General features: G+C 41.8%; 1 protein-coding gene across 1 annotated transcript in view; it reads right to left on the bottom strand.

The window, feature by feature from the left end:
• UPF2 (UPF2 regulator of nonsense mediated mRNA decay) overlaps positions 1 to 20,560 on the bottom strand; it is a 68,106-nt gene extending 47,546 nt beyond the window's left edge. Inside the window, 6 exon segments of the mRNA XM_055807247.1 lie at positions 3,062 to 3,211; positions 5,071 to 5,268; positions 6,270 to 6,430; positions 10,768 to 11,547; positions 14,636 to 15,015; positions 20,406 to 20,560. Of these exon segments, the coding sequence (XP_055663222.1) occupies positions 3,062 to 3,211; positions 5,071 to 5,268; positions 6,270 to 6,430; positions 10,768 to 11,547; positions 14,636 to 14,997 (1,651 nt within the window). The 5' untranslated portion in view covers positions 14,998 to 15,015; positions 20,406 to 20,560.
• Positions 20,561 to 26,418: the final 5,858 nt, after the last annotated feature.

Here is a 26,418-nt window from a genome sequence, read left to right as displayed (position 1 = left end):
AAGGCAAATGACAATTCTAGGTATTTAATTCGTGCAAAAAAAATCACTCATTTCTTGATTTTCACCTTGATCCTCTTGAGTTCCGTTTCATCACCACCACATTTTTACAACGGCATTACCTCTTTTTAAATATTTACTACCAGTAGTTACGTGTAACAGTTACAGTTAGACTATTTGTGATAGTCTATCTGGGTGCAGATCAAATCATGCAGTATGATCACTGCAGAGACTGAAAGTAAATCTCTTTTCTTTTTAAACACCTTTATATTTAACCAAAAATGGATGCAACCCTGCAACTTCCAGGGAGCAGAACTGAGAAAGCATTAGAAGACACTAAGGACTTACTGAAGTCATTCTCCTGCAACGATCAGTATCAAACAATCTTCTACTTCAGCAACAACAGTTATTTGCCTTCCCCTCTCCCTACACACATACATTTTCTGAGAAAACCCTGGCTCCCTTATTGGCAACATCTTTTTTTTACTTTTTGCAAAACTCTAAACTTAGAGCAGTCTCTCTCCTAGAAAATCCACTCTGCCTGAAAGCTTCAGTCTACTTTGTACAGCATCACCCAGACAGTGGAAATAGAATTGCTTTTGTAATGCTAGTAGCTATTCCTCTGTAAGACAAATTTCTGTAATGAATCTGATGATGCAGGAGCCCTCACATTCAGATGGTATAAACCAACACCATAAGCAAATTGTTGGCTGGATCCCGCTCTCTGCACAACACTCAGGCATAGTATTAAAGATCTTGTTTGTTGAATCAAAGCCTCACTGAGGAATGTGTTCAGAAGCCAGTCTCACAACTCCAAAAAATATTTCTTAATGACTATTTTTAGATTTTTCTTCAATTCCTGCTTTTCTGATAGGTTTTCTGATAGATTGCTAGCTCTCTGAACAGTGTAGTAAAATTAAAAGGATTGACTTTGAGATTCCTGTGCATTCCTGTGCAACCTGCTCTAGGTGAACCTGCTTTAGCAGGGGTGTTGGACTAGGTGATCTCCAGAGGTCCCTTCCAACCCCAACCATTCTGTGATTCTGTGACTTAATACTTCCTTCTACACATCTTCTCTGCTGCTGAACAACCTTATAAAAACTGGTGCTAGATCAATATGTATTAACATCACTCTTCATGCTTCCAGTACCCTTCATGGCTTTCACCCTGTCCATTCCTTACTTAGCATCTTTGTCTTCATTCACACAGCTTCATTTTTACCATTTTACCTTCTCTCTTAAAAATAACCTCAAAACTCACTTCTTGCAGCATGTTTTCCGCCACTATTTTCAGCTCCAGTGCTATCTGCTCCCTTTCTCTTCCCTGAGCATATTGAAAACAAGAAAATTAAGATTCACTCAAAGTTAACACAATAGAGAAACAAAATAAATTAGCTGAATTCCTGGTAAGCAAATCTCTTCAACTAACTGCATCAACTTTCCTTTTACATGTCATATCTTAAATTTAGCTAACTATAGACTCCAACCAGGGCAGACCTGCTTTAAAAACATACACTTTGGAAAACTGCCTTGTCTGCCTCGTATTTGGATGGGGGAGAAAAGACTGAAGTGACAAGTGATGCAGAAGTAACAGAAGATATGCAGTGCCCACTGTCTGACTGGACTGTCTACCCCATTTATCCTGTTTTCCCCTCTGTAATTTACTTATTTCCTCTGTCAATGAAATCTACACCCCAAGTCATCACCTTACATCAGGCTAGACGGGGCTTTGAGCAATCTGATCTAGTTGAAGATGTCCCTGCTTATTGCAGGGCAGGCAGACTGCTTTAAAGGTCCCTTACAGCCTTTCCATCTTTCAGGAGGAGTCTGAAAAGATCTGGCTCTGGAGCTAACTTCTTTGAATCTGTGAGGTGTCACAGACCAGCATAGTCCCAAGATGAATTTCAGCTCATCTAACTTTAGGTACACAAGAGAGTCATCCAATTTAAAGATTGACATGCCCTAACCCATCCGTATTGCCACCTGAGAGAAACTTGCACTTTCAGTTGTTCACGCTACTCAACGCCCGAACTGACAGATCCATTCATGAGCCTGATCAGATGAACCCATGCTTTAAACACTGATACACATGCGTTCGCCGGGGTCTGAACTTCTCTGCTTTCACTGTGAACCCCATGGCTTGAAGTTCTGGCTTTAACTTCCTAGCTTTTAAAGACCAATGCAGATTCAAGCAAGAGGATGATTAGATTATAAATTCACTAGATCAGGTAGGATTTTCACTTTTAAACCACAGAATCTCCAGCCAGTCAATTCTAGATGTGATTTTTCCCATACACACACACATTCTAAACACAGAACAAGTTTCCTGCTTCAGAAGTTAAAAGAATCTGCACTGGCCCTTGGAAATCCAAAGCAGCAAAACCGATGGGTCTTACCAACTGGGCTCAAAGAAAACTCCTCACTTGCTCCTTTATACAGCTCTCAATACCTGCTTTACCCCTATTTAGTACTACTGAAACAAAAACTTGCAATTCATAAGAAAAATTCTCAAGAATCATTTTGCTGCTGTTTCCCTTAGTAAAATTAACACAGCTAGATTTTCACAGATGCCATTTGCAGCCCTTTACGCATAATTAGAGGTTAGAATTCTTAAATACTGCTGTGTAAAGCTGTAACATCAAAAGAAAAGTCTTTAATGAATAACAAGACAGAAAGGCAGAGATGAATCATAGATTTTAAGGGAAGTTAAAAACAGAAAACAATTTATTAGTACCCTAAGCACATTTGATGAAAAAATCGTTTATGCATTGAAGTCTATATACTCCTTTCTAGTCACTTTTCAGACAACTGCCTCCACATTCGTTTTTAAAAGCTGTATGAGGGCAACAGTAACTTTCACTATATAAACCTCCATGTATTTTTCACTTGTAGCCGAATGTCTCGTTTTGATTGCATTTCTGACCACAATCCTAACGGTTTCTAGCAACTACTTTCATAACTAAATAAATCTCCCTGAAGTCACTCTACATACTGACTAAAAACCACCAAGCTCAAAAAATGCCACCAGGGAACACCAAAGAATTCCTAAAAACCATTCTTTTTACCTTGCTCATCAAGCAGCTTTTTTGTAAGATCTTCTGCCTCATCTCCACAGTCTAACTCCAGGGGATCATCATTAATATCCAGGTTCTCCAGCTCCAACTCCAAATCCTCACTCCCAGATGCTTCCTTGTTATCTTTGGCATCTTTTGAATCTATTTAAAAGTTCAGTAGAAATATTAAATTATTAAATATACACAGTCACGATTAGAATACAGGAAGACTCGCATTTTGTTAAGTGTCTTCATCTTGTTAAAAGGAAATGGGACAAAGAATACCCACTTCTTGAGACGACACTGTCTCATCTGTTGGGTCTCAGTGGTTTGATACCCTCCATGCAGCTTTAACCACATGCCTAAAAATTGTAAACGTTTACCTGCACTGGGGCCTGTAAAGGACTGCCAACAGTTTTTAGTGCTTTGGTTTGTTTCAAACTATACTTGGTACATCTTCATTGGATGACATGCATACATTGAAATGGAACAAGATTTCAGAAATGTAGCAATCTAAGTCCAAAAGCGCTTAAAATGTAATTGCCAGGCCATCACATGAAAGTACAAGCAAACAAAACATGCATACTGGGAAGGTCAGGTAAAAAAACATCCTCCAAAAGCCTAGTAACTGAGTATTCACAAACAGTATTCAAAAAGAGCCAGTTTCAAAGATACTAATTCTAATGCCTGCACTGCATATTCTTCATAGCTCAACTGGTAACAAAATGGACAAAGCAAGGTAAGCAAAAGTGTTTTACGCAGACAAAGGGAAAAAAAAAAGCAAACAGCAGAACAGGAGGAAGATACTAAAGAAATCATGCGCTATGTAGAAGGTCAAATAAAAATCGTATTTTCCTTGAAAACAAATAATCTATGAATCTCTAGATGAAAATTCGGAAAGGAATCGCTAATATTTTTCTTGACAACACCACCAGTCCAGCATACAGCATTTTTCCAAGAGACTGCTATCTACATATTTTGCTATTCTTTCAGGCCTCCTTCAAACCTCACCTGCAGCCTACACATCATAAAAAAAAGTAATTTTCAAGGCAAATAACTTTATTAAAATACTTAAATTCTTCAAACAAAAATGTGACAACTTCTAAACAGTGCACACGTCATATGGAAACAGCAGATTCACAAAGCAGGCAACCTGTTTAGAATGACAGATGAAATTAGTCTGGAATGGACCTTGGTGAGGTCTCCAGTTGAACCTTCTGCTCAGAGTGGCTGAGCACTCTATTCACATCAGATTTCTCTCACATTTTTTCCAGTTGTCTTGAAAAATCCTTTAAGACAGAGATTCCAGTCTCCCTGGGCAAGCTGCTCCAACACCTAATTATCCTCACAGGGAAAGTTCAGAATTTAGAAATCAGAAAGAAGGCCATGGGCTATAAAGTTGAAATTCCATTAATACTGAGCCCTGACCTACTGCACGTGTATTAGAAAACCACGTGGCCTGTGTCTTTGCTGGCATTTCCTCAATGCCAGAACACTGCTCTTATCCAAAGATGCACCTTGTTACACTTTGAGCCAGCGATGGTGAATGTAATTTTCATCCTGTTATAACTGAAAGCCTACTAATGCCTGGCTGTGAACCTAGCGCTGCGTCAGAAATGAGGAACCACCCAGATCTTTAAATCTACTGGAATTTCGTACTGAGACAGTTAGCTACCATTAACAGTTTAGTGGAAAAAAACCAAAACGAACACTAACCATCTTTCAAATAAGGTAAACTTTCAGGTTTCCCACAGAAAAGTTAATGTTTACTCACACTGCTTAATCTCCAATTATTTTAAATTTAAAATCCTATCACTATTACAATGCATTTACTTTTTTTTTCTTCCTTAATACCATACCCAGATATAACCCTTATCCCACAGTTTCTTCCCTAAAAATTCATCCAAACTGGTGTACTCTTCTGATCACCACAAATTATTTCATGAGACTCATTACTTCCATCAAATTTGTATACCTGTTGGACAAGATATGTTAAAAAACTACTCATCTAAGCGTTCTACCTCTTGATTCATCTTTGCCAGATTCCTTGTTCTGGGAACATTTTTCATTATCTTTAAACAAAATTGCTGGCACAAAAGCCTTTAAGTCAATGAGATTCTCATAGAAGTTTCTAGCATCTTCATCTTCCCAGATACCCCCTTCCAGGTCATATTCTCCAGGCTTTCCTGGTGTGAAAATATCAATACCAGGTCCATGTTCTGCAAAAAGAGTGAAACCGTAAGTTATTTGCACACATTTCTGATTTCCTAATGGTAGGCCCCTTGAAAGATTAAAAACAATACTTTTAGAAACACATTAATGCATTTATTACTACTACTGTTTTCACTTAAATATTGCAATGTATAAAGTGCTTTTAACAACCCAATCTTAATACTAGATACATCAGTAAGTTATCTTAAAATTGTAAATTTGACAATGATAGAAAACACAGACAGTATCAGCGTGAAAGTCAAATCAAGCAGCACATTATGTGGTAAATTAAAAGGAAAGCTGTAACAGACTAAACTCCATTAGCATAAAAAGTAATCACTTTGAGTATGATAAACTGTACCCCATTACAGTTTAAGAACAGAAGTTTAAAACGAATAATTTAAATTTAGAGGCATTCAATAAATACAACTTTAAGCTCAAAATCAAGAGATAAGACTAAAGGTACAGTCATCATTTCAACAACATCTCTAAATCTAAAAATTTGAGATTAAGGCACTGAATAGCTCTGCCAGCTTAATGCTGCATTTCTCCTCAGGGGGCCAGAGAGCCACCTAGTGACTCACCCGGTTTAACAATATGTTCCAGCTCATAATATCATGACCCAAAATACACTTCAAACCCATTGTTGAACAATTTTAGATTTCAAAACTCTAACACAAAGTTCTTTAAATATTAAAAAATGCATTATATTAAATGGAATGGATTAGGTTAAAAACATTTTTAGTTTTCTATTTATTCCTATGCTACTTGAAACAAATCTAAAGAGATAGTAAGTTACCATAACTACGTGGCATATACAATAGTTAAGGTTACATGAGGTTTAATTATATTGATTAAAAAGTGTATTATTCGGTTATATCCTTAAGGGGGAAAGCCTAAATAAAAAGAAATCAGTGGAAAGCAAACATCAGAAAGGGTTTGGTTAGCTTTCCCACCACATCCAAGTGAAATCCAGCATTCTGTTTACTTGCTTTAGAAGATGGCCTACCCTCAGGTGTTGGTTTCTCCTGGGGCAGGTCAGGCATATTTTCATCCAAAAGATCAGCTAGAGATTGAGAATTTGCCAACAGCTTCTGATAGGACATTGCAAACTCCTCATATTGTTTGTGTCTGTCTTCACTCAGCTCTCCCTTGGAATGAAGAATGCGCCTATAAAAATCAAAGTAAGACCATTTCTTTCTTAAAATATATTTGAGCTATGCTGAACCACTACCAATGAGCAAAGCTAACCTTCCCTCTTCAAGGTAACTGCAAGAATTCTAGTTTAGATCACAATAGCAAAAGTTTGAGCAATTCTGGTTTTTTTCCAACCAGCCATACAGAACTACTGATTTTGGTATCATTGCGGATAGTACAGTCAACAGAAGCTCTAACTTCAAAGTCCAAAGAGAAAGGCTAACTTATTTTTTTGCCATGATTATCCTGTTACAGTCTTGCACTATGAAAAGACTTCTGTGGTAAATTAAAACATTCAACTTACATGAAAGCTGGATAAAAGTTGCTTTGCATCTGTAACAATTGTTTGAACAATGTGGAAATATATTAAGTGGGCAATCATTGCCAGGAGGCTCAAAAAAGTTGCATGTTAAAACAAGTCCATTAACTCTCTAACAAACCAAGTTATGTCAAGACCATCAGTCCAAATTAAGAGCAGTTACATTTATTTTTTCATTTGCTCTTTGTTTTCTTTTATGAAACTATCCATACTTAAATTATCATTTGTAAAATTGAAATCTGTTGTCAAAAGCAACTTGCATTTGAAGGAACGTAATCACTGCTTACAAGTACACAATAAAGCAGTTTCAGAATGATATGCAAAACAGTACAACCCAATGTTCTTTACCAAATTACAATTAAGACCATGTTGGATTTTAGACAAGACAAAAAAAATAATCAAGAACTTTCAGTAGTTTGAACCAAACATACAGAACAAAGTAGTCTCTGCTAGTACAAAGCTTGCCACAGAAGACTGATGAAAGACTGTCATTCTTGATTTTAAGTTAACTAAGAATAAGCTCATTGCTCATTAGCAATGTTCTAGTTTGTCCTCAGCTAGGGCCCCCGAGAAGTGCATTTTCCCCTCTGTGGCAGGGTCCACTCTGCATGAACCGTTCTTATATGGACAAGGCACAGTCAGTTCTTTACCAGTAAGGGACGCACTCTGGACCAACGGAGCTGTTTGGGGGCCTACCACAGCAAAGATACAAACGGACTCAGATCAAATGTGGACGTTCAAAGGGAAGCTGACAGAATGAGCTTGCCTTAGCAAGTTTCCAATTTGTTTTACAGTAATTTGGATAATGGTAGTAACATCAGACTGACTAGCTGTGACCACTGACAACACACCCTGCAATGAGATGAAAGAATCAGAAGATAAAAGTTTGAAAAAAGGTGCAATGACATAATTCCTAAAGCAGGTTGTATCATTACATAATTAATAGGCTTTCATTAAGCAGTAAGTATACAGTCATATTCTTGCCAAAATACCCTAACAATTTATGGCATAAAAATTCCAAAGCAGTCTAAGCAACATTGAGGGATATCAATCTTAGCTCTTCTCAGTTCCAGGTTAATTGTAAAATGAAAGTCATCTTTGTACACAACACATTCACAGGGTGAGCAACAAAATCCTTAATATCTGCTCAGAACCAAAACTTGACATAAATATCTTGCTAGAGGGCAAGAAGCAGTAACACTAGCAGAAGTTCTATTTCTTGTCCCTTTTACAAAACCACACATATATAACATGTATTACCTGCTCCTGCAAATTAGAGCAAAAAAAAAATATAATCACTGAAAATTTCTCAAGTGCAGTAGTTCAGTTTGGATTCAGGAAACATGTTAAGTGCCAATTCATAGCCTTTCCATAGAGACAGCTATCCATTAGGTACCTATTTTAAGTTTACAATATACCAGCAGTCTCAAACACGAGCACAGAAGCTCCGTGCTATTATTAAAAAACAAAAAAGCAAAGTGCTGTAACAACAGTACAGTAGCTCCAGTTCTTAGTTTCAGTTCCCAGAAGACAAGTATTAACAAATTCAGGCAAGCTAAAACCTACTAAGTAAACTTCTAAAAGCACAATTAATTTTTGAATACAATTAAAAGTATAGCACACAGCACTTATCTTACTTTATGTCTCTTCAGAATTTCATGAAGTCTCACAGCACAAGTTCAGCAGTTCTTAAAAACATCCTTAATTTAGATAAAAGAAGTTTCTTCTGTATCTAACTCTTGTTTTCGAAAACTCACGCTAGAATTTGGGAATCAAGTTGTTTCCTTCCAATGACCCAGCCTGCACAGATTTTCCTGTGCCCTTAGCTGGGTAACCAAACAACCTTCTACTTAAGGTAGTTTTCTTCATTATGCACTTGCAGAAAACCTTGTGTCTAATAATGTTTTAATTTTACTTAAATGATTCAGCAGGTAACACAGTATTAAAGCACTGTTAAGGTTAGTATATTAATTTCCAACTAACTCAACCAATCTGTACAGCTTGAGTTATGTCACACTCACTCTTCTGACACAGACAAATTCAAGAGGTATTTACCTGACAAACTATCATAACCTAAACATATGACACTATTGATGTACAAGAAGGAACAGTCTGCTGCCTGTTCACCTCATTGGTTCTGGAATAACAGTGGGAATAAAAGCTGTTGCTCTCTACAAAGTGGATCAGGTTTCAAATATAGACGACTTTTTTCTGGTAAGATCATTGCTTTTCTAAAAACAAAAAACCCCAAACAAACAGAAACAGAAAAAAACCCCACAAAACACAAAGCTACAACCTCCTGCCCCCCCAAAGAAAACCCAACCCAAAAGCAAGCAGCCAACCAACCACACAATCCCCTTTCCCAAAATCCACAATTTATGAAGATTTCTATAGTATTCACAGACTTCTTAGTACGAAAGTTTCTATCTTTGACTTCATGCCTTGCACCTCCATAGCATGCAAATGACAAGCACCTCTCTGTTACAGACATGCTGTAAGCAAATAAAATTAAGCTGGAAAGTTTTTTGATGTCTTGTTTCTTTAACAAAACCTATTCCCCAACTTTTATTAAGCAGTTAAAATACACACTTTACAGTTCAGGTAAATAATAAATTTATTCCAGTGATAAATGATAGTTCTTCATATTTCTTCCCCAAAACAAAGCTTTGCACCCAAGTTCATAGGTGTAATTCAGATAATAAGGTGCATAAAGAGGTCTCTAGTCTGATCTACTCAAAGCAGGCTCAATGATGAGAACAGACCAGGCTGCTCAGAGCTCTATCCAGTCATTTTTATTTAAAGCATATTTCCCTTTCCCAGATCACTTATGTTCTTTCGTCTTCACAGTTTCTTAGCATTCTTCATATCTCTGGGATTTTTTTCACTTTATTTCCTATCATACAGTCTTTGTAACACTCACTCATTGAAATCCCAGAACCAATTGTAACTGTGAAAGTATAAAAGTTTATATTCATCAACTTTTAAAAAATAATAACTAATAGCACACTTTAATAAGGTACTTCTGCAAGTTAACAGTAGTTCAAAAGTCAGTTTATAGTCCTGTGAAATAAAATGCCTAGCTGACCAAGACCTGGTGGGACTGCAGCACAATACCACCAGCACAATGGATCCAAGTTGAAAGCCTTGGTTTACGAACATCAAAATTTAATGTATTCTAAGCATACATTTGGCTCTGGATGTTCAGCCTCCTAGTCGAAACCTGTGCCTACACACAATAACACATTCATTTCTCTCTGCCTGAAGTGCTTCCAAAAGGTTTTAAAATGACTGCGTTTTAAGACCAGCAGCTGGGTTTAGGCTGTCTCCAATAATGACAACTCAGGATGCTCTGAAGAAAAGCAAACAATTACTAAACAATGTGAACATGGTAGAAATTAAATTATTCAGATTCCAATGCTGTGTATATCCAGACCCTTCAATATTAGTACTTCATATAGACATTTAAGAGGATTTGAATCAAATTGTCTATACTCTCCTACATTTTAATATATAAAATTTGCCCACATTAAAGTGTAAGGGATACCTTGTTAATCTAACCTAATTTTTCCTCCATACTGATAGGCTAAAAGAAAAAAGTAAACAAGCCAAAGCCATGGTGGCACATGCTCCATTAGGTGCATGTGGGTGGAAAGGGAGAAATCAGATTGTGCCAAAGGGAAAAGGACAGTACCAGCTGGGAAGGCAGCATTACTCTCAAGCTGCTAAGGAAGCATCACCAAAGTAACAGATTTAAGAGAATTAAAGCAAAAGGTAAACCTCTGTTTTCTTTAAAGATATGCAGAGTCTGTTTTGGTTTTGCTTTTTAAATATTCAGAGAATATCTAAAACTTTTTTTTCATAAATTGCAGAATATACTTATCGTCTACACATCACCAACAGGCTTTGTTTATAAATACTGCAACAAATCTAGGCATTTCATAAATAAAACTATTTTTTTCTCCATAAATAAAAAGCAACATTCAAGTGTCACCTGTTTTGTCTTTCAATATTTTGTAGCTCCCTGTGGTCCCTTTTCAGGTGTTTGGTCAAAGATGTAAAGTATTCCTTCAACAAATTCTGGAAAGGCTGTTGTTTCTCTGGGCTAATGATCTCACTAGGAGGAAAGCTCAGGTTAAACTTCTCTGCAACAGTTTTTACTTTCCTTGGTACCAAACCGGCAATGTCGTCTCCACAGTGCCGACAAAAGCTGATAACCACAGAAACATGGGTGTGGGATTCTCGATCAGCGTTAATAATATTTTTAAGCTGCTCATAGATTAAAGACAGACCTTCCTTGTCAGTGAAAATCCCAACTATTGTCAATTCTGCAATGAAACGCAAATCAGTTCTTAACTTGGTAATGTTGGGAGTCTTCTCTTCCTTCCTTGCTTCGAAATGTTTTTTCCAAGCCTGAAGTAATGAAGGAGCAAAATCAGCATAGCGCTGGTGAAAGAGAGAACACAAGTGCACAGCACAGTTCACATCTGATATTTTCAGTTTGGCTTCCACTATAGAAGCTACTGCTTCTGCAATGTATTTGCTTAAATTCAGGCTATTAAAGTCATGGGACAAGGAGTCCCTTTGTTGCTCTGTAATGGTTTTTAACTTCTTAACAAAAGCTGTGTTCTTCTTCAGACTAGAATCCAGTCTGCTGAAGAAGTTTTCCTCAGGGCGATTGTCTGGTGCATTCTGGTTTTTGCTGCGAAGCTCTTTTCTTGCCTGATGGCGCTCCCAAGCCTCCTGATGGAGCTGATGTGCTTCCTCTTTTTCCCTAAGAGAAATAAAAATTAGTCATTTTCTTACAGAACTTTAACCAGGTTAACAGTTCAAAGAAAAAAAAAAAATCATAGTTGGAAACCCTCCAGTAGTTCTAACAAGTTAATCATAGAAAGCTGAAGCATCTGCTTCATAAACTCAGTTTAAACTTTTTGCTGCAAAAGGCAAGTACTACTTGTAACAAAATGAAATTTATCAAATGTTTCTATGCAGAACATATTAATCCCAACAGACTTCAAAAATATAAACCTAAAACTCCATTTACTCCCCAGGAAGAGATTACATTCTTACAGAAGAGGACAACCACCTTTCAATAGGTTACTGTATTACACAGTTAAGGGAAATCTTTTATTCCCAGACTACTGAAATTACACAGAAAATTTTAAATAGGTTAAATACATCTGTCCCAGCTAGAATCTGGCAATAACATTGCCTGAGTCTTAGGAAGTGACATATTTCAAACACAAGAACGTCTGAAATCTTGCCTTTATTGGTCTAAAGATGCCATCTTCGACACTGTAGTACCTTTTGATAACATGCTAAGAAACACTGTCTTGGTAGTACCACATTAAACCGCCAGCTTACATGCTAAGAGACTACAGCCATCCTTCACAGTACATTTGCTCCTGTTATGGCCTGTGGTCTGCTAGAGCCTGTTTTCCCAATTTTATGACGCTAACACTCCTCTATCTTAACAGAAACTGCTCTTCTCCATTTTGCTCGCTTTGACTAGGGTAATTTAATTTTCTTCATAGAAGCTGGTATGGGGTCATGTTTCGGATTTTTGCTGGACACAGTGCTGGTAGCAGGCGTGTTTTCATTACCACTGAGCAGCACTGACACAGAGCCAAGGCCTTTTCTGCTTCTCACACGACCCCACCAGTGAGCAGGCTGGGGGTGCACAAGAAGTTGGGAGGGGACACAGGTGGGACAGCTGACCCCCCAACTGACCAAAGGGATATTGCAGACCATACAATGCCACGCTCAGCGGTATAAAGCTGGAGGAAGAAGCAGGGAGATATTTGGTGAGATGGTGTTTGTCTTCCCAAGTAACCATTACACATGACAGAGCCTGGCACTTGCTTGCCTTACTGTATATTAGTCTAGTCCTCATTAGTGGCTGATTTTTGCTTTCACTGCTTGTTGTAGTGCTGTATTGCTTATCATCTCACTCTCCTGTGCCTGTGAACATTATGGTAACAGCAATGGTGATGCACCTGGGCTGGCAGATGGCCAGGGCATCACTAGTGTTTTGGTGCTGCTGTACTGGACAGGCTGGAACTCCAGTATGAACTCAAGTCAAAAGGACCATGACCTGTGGATGAGTCCACACAGGAGCAGGACACCCTGAAGCATCTGTGGTCGTGGATAAGTCCATACCAGAGCACATGTATCTCAGAGCATCTGCAGCCATGGTTATATCGGTGCAGCCAGTACACCTCTGAAGGGACTGTGGCCCATGGAGAATGTCACACTGGAACAGGTGCACCTCAAAGCATCTGTGGATGTGGGTAAGTCTATGCTGCAGCAGGCATACCCTTGGAGAGACCGTGGCTCACAGGTGTAAGTCTCCACTTGGAGCAGGTACACCCACAAGGGACAGCAGTCTGTAGGTAAGACCACACCAGAGCACAGGCAAAGGAGTTCACTGCAACATAAAGCCCAATGGTCTTGTTCACATGGACCAGGGATGGAGACTGTAGCTTTAAATCATTGTAACCCAGGATTTGGGATGCATGTTATAGGAATTACTATAGCAGAAACTACCTGTTGCTAGCCAGGCTAGGAGCACAGGGAGGAGTTTACTGCAACGTTAAATCCTACAAACTGGCCCAAATGGATCAGGGGTGGTGACTGTAATGGGAATACTTTTAAACTGTTTTCACCCATTATTTCAGTTGCATGTTACACGAATGACTATACCAGAAACCACCCAAACTAGTGGAGGACAAGTCTTACAAGAAGCAGTGCAAGTGCAGCAGTGACCTGACCTGAGCTGGCTTCGGTGCCCAACACCTCCATGCAACACACCACCTCTCCTGTCCTGAGTGACCACCATAACAGATGGAACACAAAGTCATGGACTCAATGGACATTTTGTGGACTTTTGTAGACATTTTATAGGGGTCATATAAAGACTAAGGGAATGACATCTATGTATTACATCAAAGGACAGGAGAGGGGGTGGTGGTTAATGATGTTCTAATGGATAGAGTGACCTTAGCATGATGTAAATAGTATGGAATAAGGGCAGGAGAAGGTGCTGGTTTGGGCTGGGGTAGAGTTAATTTTCTTCATAGGAGCTGGCATGTTTCACATTTGTGTTGGAAACCGCGCTGATAACACAGTGGTGTTTTCCTTATTGCTGGGCAGCGCTTACACAGCATCAAGGCCTTTTCTGCTCCTCATCCCACCCCACCAGCAAGTCAGCTGGGGGGCACAAGGACTTGGGAGGGGACACAGCCAGGACAGCTGGCCCCAACTGACCAAAGGGATATTCCGTACCATATGACATCATGCTCAGCATATAAAGCTGGAGGAAGAATTAGAAAGGGGAAGACATTCGGAGTGATGGCGCTTGTCTTCCCCAGTAACCATCACATGTGGTGAAGCCCTGCTTTCCTGGAGATGGCTGAACACCTGTCTGCCCATGGGAAGTGGTGAATGAATTCCTTGCTTTGCTTAAAGACGTGGCTTTTGCTGACTTTACCTCAACCCGCAAGCTTTCTCACTTCTACTCTTCTGATTCTCCCCCCCATCGCACTGTGAAGGGAGTGAGCGAGCAGCTGTGAAGGGCTTAGTTGCCCGCTGGGGTTAAACCACAACATTTATTCAAGCATAATTGTGCATTACATGGTCATCACATGGAAAATACTATCAAAACCCCATATTAGAGACTAAAGTAACAGGTGTTAGAGGTGAAAACCCAAAACTACGTAGGCATACATTACAAAGCATACCCAGCTAGCCATGTAAAACACTACATAAGTAACTCAAACAGTTAACCTTTTATAATTCTGCCCACAATCCTGACAGCAAGACTACAGCATTTGGCACAATTAAGCCCTTAAAAGACAACTTACTTCAGTTGAGCAGCTGCTTCTTCTTGTTTCTTTTTCTCTTCCTCCTCTTGTTTCTTTCTCTCCTCCTCTTCAAGTTTCTTTTTTTCTTCTTCTTCTTTCTTCTTTTGCTCTTCTTCTGCCTTTACTTTATCCTCTTCTTTCTTCTTCCGCTCCTTGTCTTCCTTTTTTCTTTTATCTTCTTCCAGTTTTTTCTTTTTATCTTCTGGAACCTTTAAAGTCTCTCTCTTCATGCCAACTTTGACATCTTCTTTCGGCTTCTCCCTGGTGTTTACTGGTCGCCTTTCACTAAATTCTTTTTCTTTATTATTTAATGTAGATTCTTTTTCATCCATATTTGCTGGCTTTTTCCTCTCAGCTGGCATTGTGTTACCCAGGGAAGTCTGGAGAATCACAGGAAAATAAATACTTTTAACTTGTTGATGTATTAGCCATTTCCACAGACCACCCATGCTCACTTAGTTCTTAACTAAGTAAGATAACTCACAAATGTCTCGCCAGAATAAAATACAGCTTTAAAGTAAGTTTTATTGAACTAAGGAATGGACCTAACAACAGGTAAAATCTAATGATTTTGTTATGGCATTATACTGCAAAATTGTCTTCAACAAGACTTGTGAAGTAAAAGCATTTGAAGTTTTGACAACCAGAGGAATACAAAACTTTTTAACAAACTGAAGCCCATCTGGAAAAAAATAATAACCAAGACTGACAAAAGCAAAGTATTCCCAATTTTAAAATAAGTATTTGATTCATCAGCATGCACCTGCACCTCACTGATCTTTCCACACATCTCCTAAGCATACTCCCTCTTCCAGAACCTCTACTTAGGATCACAGGATAACTAGATAGATAGGACCTCAAGTGCGTCCATCTCCTGTTCAAAGCAGGGTCAGCTATGAGGGTCAGACAAGATAGCTCCAGGCTCCAGTCTTTAAAACTGCCAAGGATACAGACTGCACAACCTCTCCAGCCAACTTGCTCCAATACCTGACTGTCCTCATTGTGCAAAGGCATCATCTTGCCCCCTCCTTCTCAGCTTGAGAAGATTTCTCCCCAGTCTTCTCAAGCACTCTTCCCCATAGCACAAGTACCAGCTGGAAGAACATGCTGTGCTAAGATGTACACACAAACCTCCCTGCCAGCAGAACAAATGGAAGTAACAGAAAAACAACAATTAGCAAGCATTATCAATGGCTCCGATTTGTATTTCTTTCTACTCAACCAATGCTATTCTGGAGACTCATAGGAACTTCAGCATCTTTGGGGTTTCTAGCCCTCTAAGCTTTAGTTTCATTTGACTAAGGATACAAAAGATAACATATAGTGAACAAGGGTAGAATCACAGAATAGCTTGGATGGGAAGGAAACTGTGGAGGCCCCCTAGTTCAAGCCCTTGCTCAAAACAAGGTCAAATCAGATCAGGGACTTAGCTATCTAAGTTTTGAGTATCTCCAAGGACAAAGATGCATCGGTCCCCTCTGGGCCCCTGTTCCAGTGCCTGGATAACCACACTGTGAAAAAGCTTTTCCTAATGCCATCCTGGAATTTGCTATGCCCCGTTTTATGTCTATTTCTTTTCATCTTATCCCTGTACAACTTTGAGAAGAACCACCCAGCTCCATCTTCTCTTTAACTCTCCCGTTAGGTTGTTGTAAGCAGTAGCGAGACTTTCCTCTCTCTTCTTACAGATTAAGAAACCCAGTTCTCTCAGACCCTCTTCAGATACGTCCTTCAGCCCCTAATGACCTCGGTGGCCCTCCAGTGAACTTGCTCCAGCATGTCAGTGCCGTTCTTGGAACTGAGACTGCACAGCTGGATGTGGTGTCTAAATTTGTTTTGCTAAGCACTAAACAGAGGGAAAGACTCACCTTCCTCAACCAGCTGGGTAACTTGTTACTACAGTCTAGAATGCAGCTGGCCTCAATGCAAAGCATTCTGCTGACTCATGTCCAGGATCAGATAGGGCTGGACAGGACTGAAAGAGGCACCTAGAATCACCTAAGCCTTATTTACTTCAGGTTAAATTAACTTCTTAAAACAAAAAGTAATTTTCACATACTTACGTGCTTCCATTTAAGCACATACATAGGCAGGACTGGTGGGACACATTGCAAGTGATACCTCCTAAATAGTTTTTTATTAGTAACACCAGTTTGATTCCCAATTACCACCCCTACTTTTGCCTTTCTCACATTTTACTCAGACTGGACAATGAAAATATGCTAGATTCACATGGATAATGAGACACTTGCATTCCAATGTAGAGTGCTTCTAGTATTATTTTTAACTATTTTTGAAAGATATTTATAAGTAAGACATCATGCTAAAGAAAATCTCTGTTTCTAACTAAGTATTCCACCTTCCCCCACCACCTCTCAATAAAACGACTTGTATACTATTCCATAAGGAACACTGTGCTACAGTTTTTTATATGCTTGTCCAGGTCCTCTCAAGAAAAAACTGTTTACAAAAGTCCACAGTATATTCAGAAATGGGCAATGACAGCTTCCCAATGGAGAACCTATTTGGGGCTTGGCCTCTCTGGCAGCAAGTGGCAACAGCGCCAATGAAGAAATCTTTGTTCTGACACCAACTTACAAAAGTGAGACCAATCAAATCGGCATTGCTTAAGCAAGTACTAGCAAATGTGGCTCCCTAACGCATGCCTACAACTAAAAGGTTTCACAGTTCAACATAATCTGAACTCCTTAAATTTCACAAACACTGATCTACATCATCTTAAAACAACATTATTATGCAATGAGTACTTAACCAAGAGGGGGAAATCAACAAAACCCAAACAACTAAGCATCGCCCCCAAACCCCTTCATATTAGAGGTCTAAACTAATTTTTGTGCCCTGTAGGGCAGTTAAGTGGGACCTGCTCCTCACACATTCATCTGAGGGATGCGAATCCTCTACAAGTCCCGTTTCAAATTCAACATAACTATTTATTAATCTTTTCTCACTATGAATGCACATTGGAAATTCCATCACTTTGAGACAGCTAAAGCATCTCTCCCACCATTTTTAAAAAAAGCGTTTTGAAAGGGAAGCTTTTAGCATTTAAACATCACCATAATGTCCTACTACTAAGATTAGGTCCATTAGAACATTGCGTAAGACTCTCCAATAATTGTATCAAAATGTTTTTCACCAAGAAGCCTATTAAACAAAAAGAACAGAGTAACACATTCATTAAAAAGAAATTTAGATTCCAGAAGATAACAACTTGGGAGCCAAGTTTAAAAGGAAAACATTGGGAAAAAATGTTTTCTTGATTAAAGACATGCTGGAAAGGCAAGTCACAATTCCAATACTCTGGCTTTTATCTTTGTCCCCCACCTGTTGTCAGTAGGGCAATTCAATTGATTTGTAAAACAAAAAAAAAAACACCCACAAAACAAGATATGCAGCTACACATGTAACTTTTAATGCAGTTGCTTACAAAAATCATCACAGTTCTCAAACCCTTATTAAATTTAGGAACTCAGATTTCTGTTTTAAAGACATATCTGACATTTGGCTTGTACAAAAGCAAAATAGTGAAGATAGGATAAAAAGAAAAGGGATGGAACATAATAGGATACATTGTCATCTTGGCCACAAGGCAGCATTATCCACTTTTCCCTACGAACACTGACTACGAAAATAATCCCAACAACCTATTTTACAATAGATTTCTGTCCTGTATCACGTATCTTACAATACTCCTTACTACCTGCTATGTACATAGCTGCTTATCTCACACTTCTGATCATACTGCCAGCTCATTTATGCCTAACAGCTACTGATGGCAGGAGGCAGGCAGTGCGGTTGCTGCCTCCAAGCTACACACAGACTGATTCAGCGGTCAGCGCGAGTGCCAGCAACAGCACAGACAGAACAGAACTGTCCACTGAGCATATGCTATCACCCTTCCCTCAGCAAGAACAGTAATGTAGCCCTTGTTGCTTTTCCTCAGCTGCCTGTTCTCCCAAGACCTGTAGAATGTTTATACCTTCAAAATATCTGCCTAATTTGACTGAAACTGGCTGAAAGGTTCAAAAGTTGCAGGAAGCAAAGAAAAATGGAAAGAGACAGGTAGCAGGCTAGCCTGGCTCCCATTTCCACAGGAAATAAGGCTGAAGATAAACACTTTGGTCCAGATTAAGAGAATGGCAAGAAAACAGTAAGAAAAAGTTAACCATTAAGAGAATTTCTATTTAATACCTAATGTTTATGTGAATGTACCGATGAAAAGACACAATAATGACATGAACTTCATAAGCAAATAAATCAAAAGAACCGGTGCTCACAACTGAAAATCAGAAAGAACAGAGAAGACAGATACAAGACAAGCATCCATGTGCTTCTGGACTCTTGACAGTCCATTTCTGTAGTGACATTTAGAAGCTTTAATACTCTATCTTCTTCGTTTCATCACTTACAGATGCTATTTTTCAGGAGAAAACCATTTCCCTTAATTTTTTCTATTATTTGACATACCTTAACTCACTCCTAATTAAGAAATTTTTTATTGTACCTGAATTTCTACTTAGTTTTTTTTCATGCTAATCCTGCTATTTGAAAAAGCAATGGGACTGAGCTCATGATACTGTAGGCTCAGAAACTTAAGAAATAAGTCTTGAAATATGCAGACAACATTTAAGAACAAGAATCTATATACTTACTCTCAAGGAAACCAAAGATTCATATAAGGTATTCAGCATCACTAACTCATTCACCATTCAGAACATATGGATAAACAGCAACACCCTGGCCTGATACGCTTAAACCCTCTCAAATCTGTAAGAACAGCCTACTGTCACAGACTGCACTACCATGAACCAGAACCTCGATCCTTACAAACACTAGTTGGGAGGGGGAAGGAATACAGCTTTATTAAATAAAGCATACAGAGATTTTTTTCACACTTTCTTACTGCTGCTGGAAATTTATCACATAAACATTCCTTTATGCAGCTACTCTATCACAAAAGAGATAAGGGAGGTGAAAGAATGTAAGTAAGACATCCCAGTCCTGACCATGTGAAAAAACTTCAGAGAGGAACAAACTTTTCCACTGTTACAAATCACACCCCTCGAAAATTAAGTTTCAAGAATCGAAACGCAATTAAGGTCTCTCTTAAAGCGAGGAAAGGAACATAAGAGAAAAAGCATGGTGAATCAAAAGAAAGTAAACTTAACCACAACTTTTGAAAGGTGATAGACTGAGCAAGCCAGGCAATCACGGTGCTGAGAAGTCCCCCCTGTGCCCCGGCAGGGGAGGCAGGCCTGCCTGACCAGCCGGGCAGTTTTACTTTCGATTCCATACGTCCCGGAGAAAGTGTTTTGCTGTCACATCTGCAGGAACACGCTTTTCACTGGGAAGAGGCCTACAGACACGCCACTAAATACACGCTGAGCAGAAGACTCCTCAGCGAACAAGCCTCCCCCCTCGCTCCCTCCAGGACGCCCCTCACACGCCGACCTGCGCGCGCAGGCCCTCCCGCGAGCCAGGCAGCCCCCGGCTCTGCCTCCCCCGCCCGCACCGCAAGCCCGAGAACAGCCGCCACCTGCCCCCCCCAGCGCTCCCTCCCCTTCACCTTCACGTCCCGCCCTGCCCCGGGACCCCTCAGCCCTGAGGAACCCTCGCCCCGCTCCGCCTCACGGCCCCCGCCCCCGACAGGCCCCCGCGCCCTCCCACCGCCTCCCGGGCCCTCTTCCCCACGCAACACGGCACGGCCCGGCACCGCCCTCCGAGCCGCCCGGCGTCCCCGCTCCGCTACCTCCGCCCGGTGCGAACATGGGCCCGGCCTCCCGCGGAGCGACGACTCCTCCGCCCGCCACAGCCCCCTCCCGGCGCGCGAGGCCCCCTCGCTCTTCTCCCCTCACGACGCCCGCCTCGTTCCTTGCCGGGGCGCCCGCCGCGCTGCCTGACCGACAGCACCGCCCCGGCCGAGCCCGCCGCGCCCGCCCGCGCCGCCCGGCCGCGACAGGAAAGGTAGCGCCGCCTAACCGCGCCGTGGTCGCGGCTGCAGCCGGCTCGGCCAGCGGCGCTTCCCGCCGGGCGGGATCAGGCGGTGCTGAGGGCAGCCCCGGGCGGGGTCCTGGCGGCGGGCGGCCCTGCTCGGGTTACCGGGAGGCGGCGGAGGCGGAAGTAACGGAGGGAGGGGGCGCCCGTACGGCGCCTGGGGGGTTGGCCCCGGGGTGGGGTGTCCGCGGGCCCCGGCGCACTGTTCGGCCTGTTGCTCCGCGTGTTGTCGCTGCGATGGCGTGTCGGTGGCCGTGAGCCGTCACGTCGCATGGCGCTCGTCGTCATGTTCAGGGTGGCCTGCCTGAGGGGGCCGCGCCGCGGCTGCGGGGCACGGGTGGCTGCGGGGCGCGGCGCTGCCTGAGCCGCTCAGCTGTCACCGTGAGAAAACACTGGGAATAACTCTGGCGTAACACCAAGTTACTACATCAGTAGCGATTTAATGAGTGTCGTCGGCTGTGTTGCATAGCCTGAAGCTGGTGCCTGCACTGAGGCCTGCTGGCTGTCCGGTGTGCCAGCCGCTTGTGCCTACCCGGTGTCCGGAGGCCCTTTGCAGCAGTCAACGTGCCAGCACAAAACCCCCCGATTTGAGGCACTCACAACCTGCGTGCCAGTTCCATGTCAGCTGCTGGGCAGCTCTGGAGGTGCTCAAGCTGGAAAAAGCTGGCACAACCCAGAATTCCAGATGATAATCTGCTATTTAATCCTCATTTTGAATCCGGATCCATTTTTCTTGAGTGTGGGACAATGTTTACACCGCTCCACGCCTAAGCACCCAGAAATACCTGACAGTGCCAGCCGGCAGGCCTGGATGTGCGTAATGAGATTATTCAGCTGTTAAAGCCACCTTTTTATTCAGAGGCAAGAGTCAGTCCAAATTTAAGACTGTTCACTGATGTAGAGGTTTAGGTGTACTCTACCCACCAGTACAGGACTAGACAGGTGGGTTTTTTTCAGGAAAGACCTCTCCTCCCTGTTTAAATTAATCACAGACACATCTAAAAATCTCTGAGTTTGAAAGGGCAAAGTCATGCTTATTATTTACACAGATCATTCCAGTGTCCCTACTACACAAAGATTTCATTTACTTGCCAAAATATCTGGAGTTACCAGGTTGATTAAGCTTGATTCACTAGAGAGAAGATCCATGTGCTAAATGTGGAAAAAAAGAAGTTAAATGGGGAGGCTAACTCCAGGCTAAGTGTTGGCACTTTATTTTCCAAAGGCACCAATCCCACAGCCTGTTAAAGGATGCCTTTGAATTATTCCTTTTTGAGTCTGTTTTGAAAAGGCGGACTCAGCATTATGTTAGGCTGATGTATCAGTTTCAGTGGCATTCCATCAAGAAATGTTGGCTTGTTTTCTTTTGAAGCATGATATTGCTGCCTTTTCTAACATGACTAAAATGCACTATCAAAATTTTGAAAGGAAACAAGTTCCTTCTGTATTTATACCACACTCCCACGCAGTACACCTGTGTCAGAACTCTGTTCTGTAAAGACCATGCAAGTAAATCTTGTTTTACCTTCGATAGCTCAGAAGGCTTTTCCTTGTAAAGTACCTGTTTCATCGGTGTACATACTGATCAAGTTTTCCTACTAACTTGCCAAAAAGAAAACCAGGTAGATCTCATTTCCTGAGCCTCAGATATAAAACATATCTTTCACTTTTTGTAATTCCTGAAGCTCTTATTCCCAGCTTTTTCAATATGTTTCCTCAATTAACTGCCACCAAACGTGGACACAGTATTCAGAGAGGAATCACAGTCGTGCCAAATACTGACCTAATGTAGAATCTGTAGGTGTCCTCAGTATTTCCTTGTAGCCAAATCCAGAAGATAATCTTTCTTGCCAAGTGAGCTGATATTCACATCACTTTTTTAGACCCATCTGTTTCAGTCCTATGATTTTCAGAGGTAATTCATAGCCACTATTTCCTGGAAAGGAGCTATGTTTTAATGCCTATACTCTTTCAAGGTATACAAGCTTGCGTCTCATCCTGTTAAAATAAATTGCATTTGCTTATGCCCAGTCCATCTTGACACTCAGATCCAAGTTAACCTCTCTTCACCATGTACCTCCAGCTGATAAATTTTGACAGGACTTAATTTGTGGGCAGTTTTTTCAGGTTGATATAGCTGCTGAAGTGGCAAGGACTATAATCCCTTTAGAAATACTCTCAGCTGATGATTTTCTGTTTAAAATATTGCAAGTTTAGATCTGCTAGGTAGTCAATTGCATACTATTTAGTATATATACAACCCTGATTTTCAAGCATTTCTGGTTTTCTTATCCAGAATATCAGGTACTATGAATCAGCCTCACATAGGAGTCCTCTAGGGCAGGCTCTCTGTGCCAGAAGGGTCAGGCCAGGAGAGGCTCCTTGCAAAGCTAGAACATATGCCCTTAGCAGTGGTGTTTCTGCTGGCACAGGCACCACTTTCTCAGATTTAGACATGAACCAAAGTCAACAAAATCTTCTGTTGACCTAGATATAGTTACAGCAAGGCTTTTGCCACGTCTAATCATGTCCTACGCAAGATGATTACACTGGCAAAAGTCTGCAGAGCACTTCAAATCTTTATTAACTGAATTTTGAATCACAGAAAATGCCCAATGAGTTAACTTGATGAAATATATATTCCATAAATACATGCTTAGACTTCATTAAACTGGTAAGTGAACCCATATATACAAATATGCCGTTACTTCTCCAAGATCCACATTGTGTGATGGAATCATCTCCTTTAGTCCTTTTTAACTTGGGGAAAAAATTTACTGTTCAAACCCATTCCTATCAGTGCTAGTTGGGAAATACTCAACAAAGTCTCTATCTGCTTTAAAGCAAAGCCACAGTGCTATTTATTTATTTATGCTATTTGACTGATATTTACTTTAGAACTGTGGAAAAGTATTTCATCATCATGCAATCTGTCTGCAACTTTTGTCTTTTTTCCCAAGCACAGAAAGAAATATTTAACTATATCAACCTTTTTTGCCTCTCTACTGTCAACGCCAGGAAATCATGTAACGTTGCAACATTATTTTCAAGGTTTCTTTGTTCTGATATACATTGAAAAAAACAATATCCAAAGCCATATTTCCACTACACTTTACTCTGTTGGCATATGTCAACTGTCCTTCTATAGCTGCATCCTTTTGCTTTCTTTGCAGCATTAAATTTAATATAAAATTTAAAGCATTAAATTTAAATAAAACATTTAAAGTTTTATTTTTCTCCCAAATTGGCTTTTCTAAATCTGCATAAACCCAGCCATATGAACTCAAGGAACGCAAGTGGTCCCTCTGCAAGAACTGTGAATATCTTAAAATCTGTGTCCAGCTGTGGTGTCATAACTGATTCAGTTGCAAAATGCAGTTCCACCTGTTCCAAAAGCATATAACCGTGGTTTGATGTGAAGGAAAAAAATACTCTTTGAGTTCCCTGTTGTGAAGGCAATATACAAAGTAGATTCATGAGCACAACCAAACCTGTGGAAAGGCAACTGGCCAGCTGCATTCACACAAAGTTTACTGAATGACAGAACGGCTGACATTGGAAGGGACCCCTGGAGATCATCTGGTCCAATCCCCCTGCTCAAGCAGGGCGACCTGCAGCCAGCTGCCCAGGGCTGTCCTGACAGCTTTTGAGTATCTCCAAGGATGGAGACTCTACAACCTCCCTGGGTGACCTGTGCCAGTGCTCAGTCACCCTTGCAGGGACAGAGCGTTTCCTAATGTTCAGAGCGAAGCTCCAGTGTTTCAGTTTGTGCCCATTGCCTCTGGTCCTGCCAGTGGGCACAACTTGTTCTCCTCTTTGTATCCTCCCTTCAACCATTTATGTACACTGATAAAATACCCCCAAGCCTTCTCTTCTCCAGGCTGAAGGGTCCCAGTTCTCTTAGCCCTTCCTCACATGTGAGATGTTCCAGTCCCTTCATCATCTCCATGGCCCTTCATTGGACTTTCTCCCCTATGTCCATGTTTGTCTTGTACTGAGCCAAAAACTCTACACAGGTGAAGCCAGCTGTGGCCTTACCAGCGCTGAGCAGAGGGGGCCTGCTGGCAGTACTTTAGTGAATGCAGCCCAGGATATCATTTGCTACCTTTGCTGCAAAGGTACGATTGCTGGCTCATGTTCAGCTTGGTGCCTGCCAGGAGCTCCAGGCCCTTCTCTGCCAAGCTGCTTGCTAGCTGGGTGGCCCCCAGCATGTGCTGGTGCGTGGGGTTGTACCTCCCCAAGGTGAAGTGAAAAGTTATTACATTGATTACTGCTTATGAAGAAGTGTTTGCCTTTAATTAGGGATCGCTTAACTTGGACAGGGAGCTCAGGGAGCTCAAGGACAGCTTTAATGAGCAGCTGGGGTTTGTCCTGAGCCCCCTCAACCGGCAAGATGTGAGCAGGACCATCCAGACAATAAATACTGTGTGCAGCTGCGTCATGGTGGTAACGCCACTGCGCTTGGGGGTCTGGCCAACATCCCTGGCATGTGTGAGCCTTATGAATCATCAGACAGTGCACGCCTGCAATTAGCCTAAACTTAAAAGTTTACATACACTAGGTATATAAACTGGTTTTGTTTTTCACCAACTATGAAGGCTTGCAAGCTCCAGGATTGGGCCAGAAGCCTCACCTACGGGTGGATGCACCACGTAGAAATTCTCCCAGTTACCAAGAGACTCCTGGTGCCAGGTGCAACGGGGCTCCCAGCTGAAGGGTGGGCCTGGGCGGTGTTAAGGTGAGAATTCATCATGTCTCCTTTTCTTAGTCTCGGTAATGCTTTGCAGTAACAAATTGGTGCTTTGCTGCTGTTGCTTCTTTATCATATTGTACATAACTAGTAGTTTCCTTTTATCATATTGCATGCTATTTTTCTTTATTGTATCCTAATATATTAAACTGCATTTATTCTTATATTTGATTTGGAATTCATTTTTGCTTGGCAGCCAGTCAATCAGCAAAACACAGGTGCAGGACTTTGCACTTGTCCTTGCTGAACTGCACAGTACGGCTGTCGGCCTGTTTCTCCAACCTGCTGAGGTCTCCCTGGATAGCAGAATCCCCGTCATGGATCAGCCACTCCTCACGCTTTTGTTTCATGGGCAAACTCCCTCTGTGCCCCATCATCCCGATCATTGGTGAAGATGGTGAACACAACTGGACCCAGTGTTGACCCCCAGGGTACACCGCTCCTCACCAGCCTCCAAGCAGGCTTCACCCTGCTGACAGCCACCCCCTGGCCCCAGCCCTCCTGCCAGTGTGCAGCCGCCCCCCGTCTGCCCCCCCAGCCCATGCATCGCCTGTGAGAGGGTGCGGGGCCTGCCAGGCAGCAGCCCCCAGCCCCTCGCCAGCCCCTCGCCAGCCCCACACGGCAGGCAGCCCAGTTGGTCAAGCAGCGCCAGGCCATGCTGGCGGCTCCTGACCTTCCTCATCCTCCTTGTGTTTCGAAACGGTTCGCAGCACCTGAAAAGCAAAGCTTTTCGGTTTTGTTCCAACTTTCTTCCTCACGGCCTTTTTTGGTGGGTTTTGCGGAGATGGTGAGGTTACCATGCCGCCCTCAGCCCAAGCACAGCCCAGCACGCCGTAGGCACAGGGTGAAGCTTTGACTTTCACCGGAGGGTGAGGCAGCCTTTTAATGGGAAATACCAGGGCACTGGCACACATTTCTGCAGCCGCGGAAAGGATCAAACAAGCAGTGCGGGCGGTCGAAGCCACGGGGGGCACCGGCGCAGCCGCCCCCCCGCCGCCCGGGCCGGCCCCCTCTGGGG

The sequence above is a fragment of the Falco peregrinus genome, chromosome 6, assembly GCF_023634155.1.
Source record: "Falco peregrinus isolate bFalPer1 chromosome 6, bFalPer1.pri, whole genome shotgun sequence".
In the NCBI taxonomy this organism is placed as follows: domain Eukaryota; kingdom Metazoa; phylum Chordata; class Aves; order Falconiformes; family Falconidae; genus Falco; species Falco peregrinus.
The sequence above is the reverse complement of the archived record's forward strand: the minus strand, read 5'-3'. Positions and strand labels throughout refer to the sequence as shown.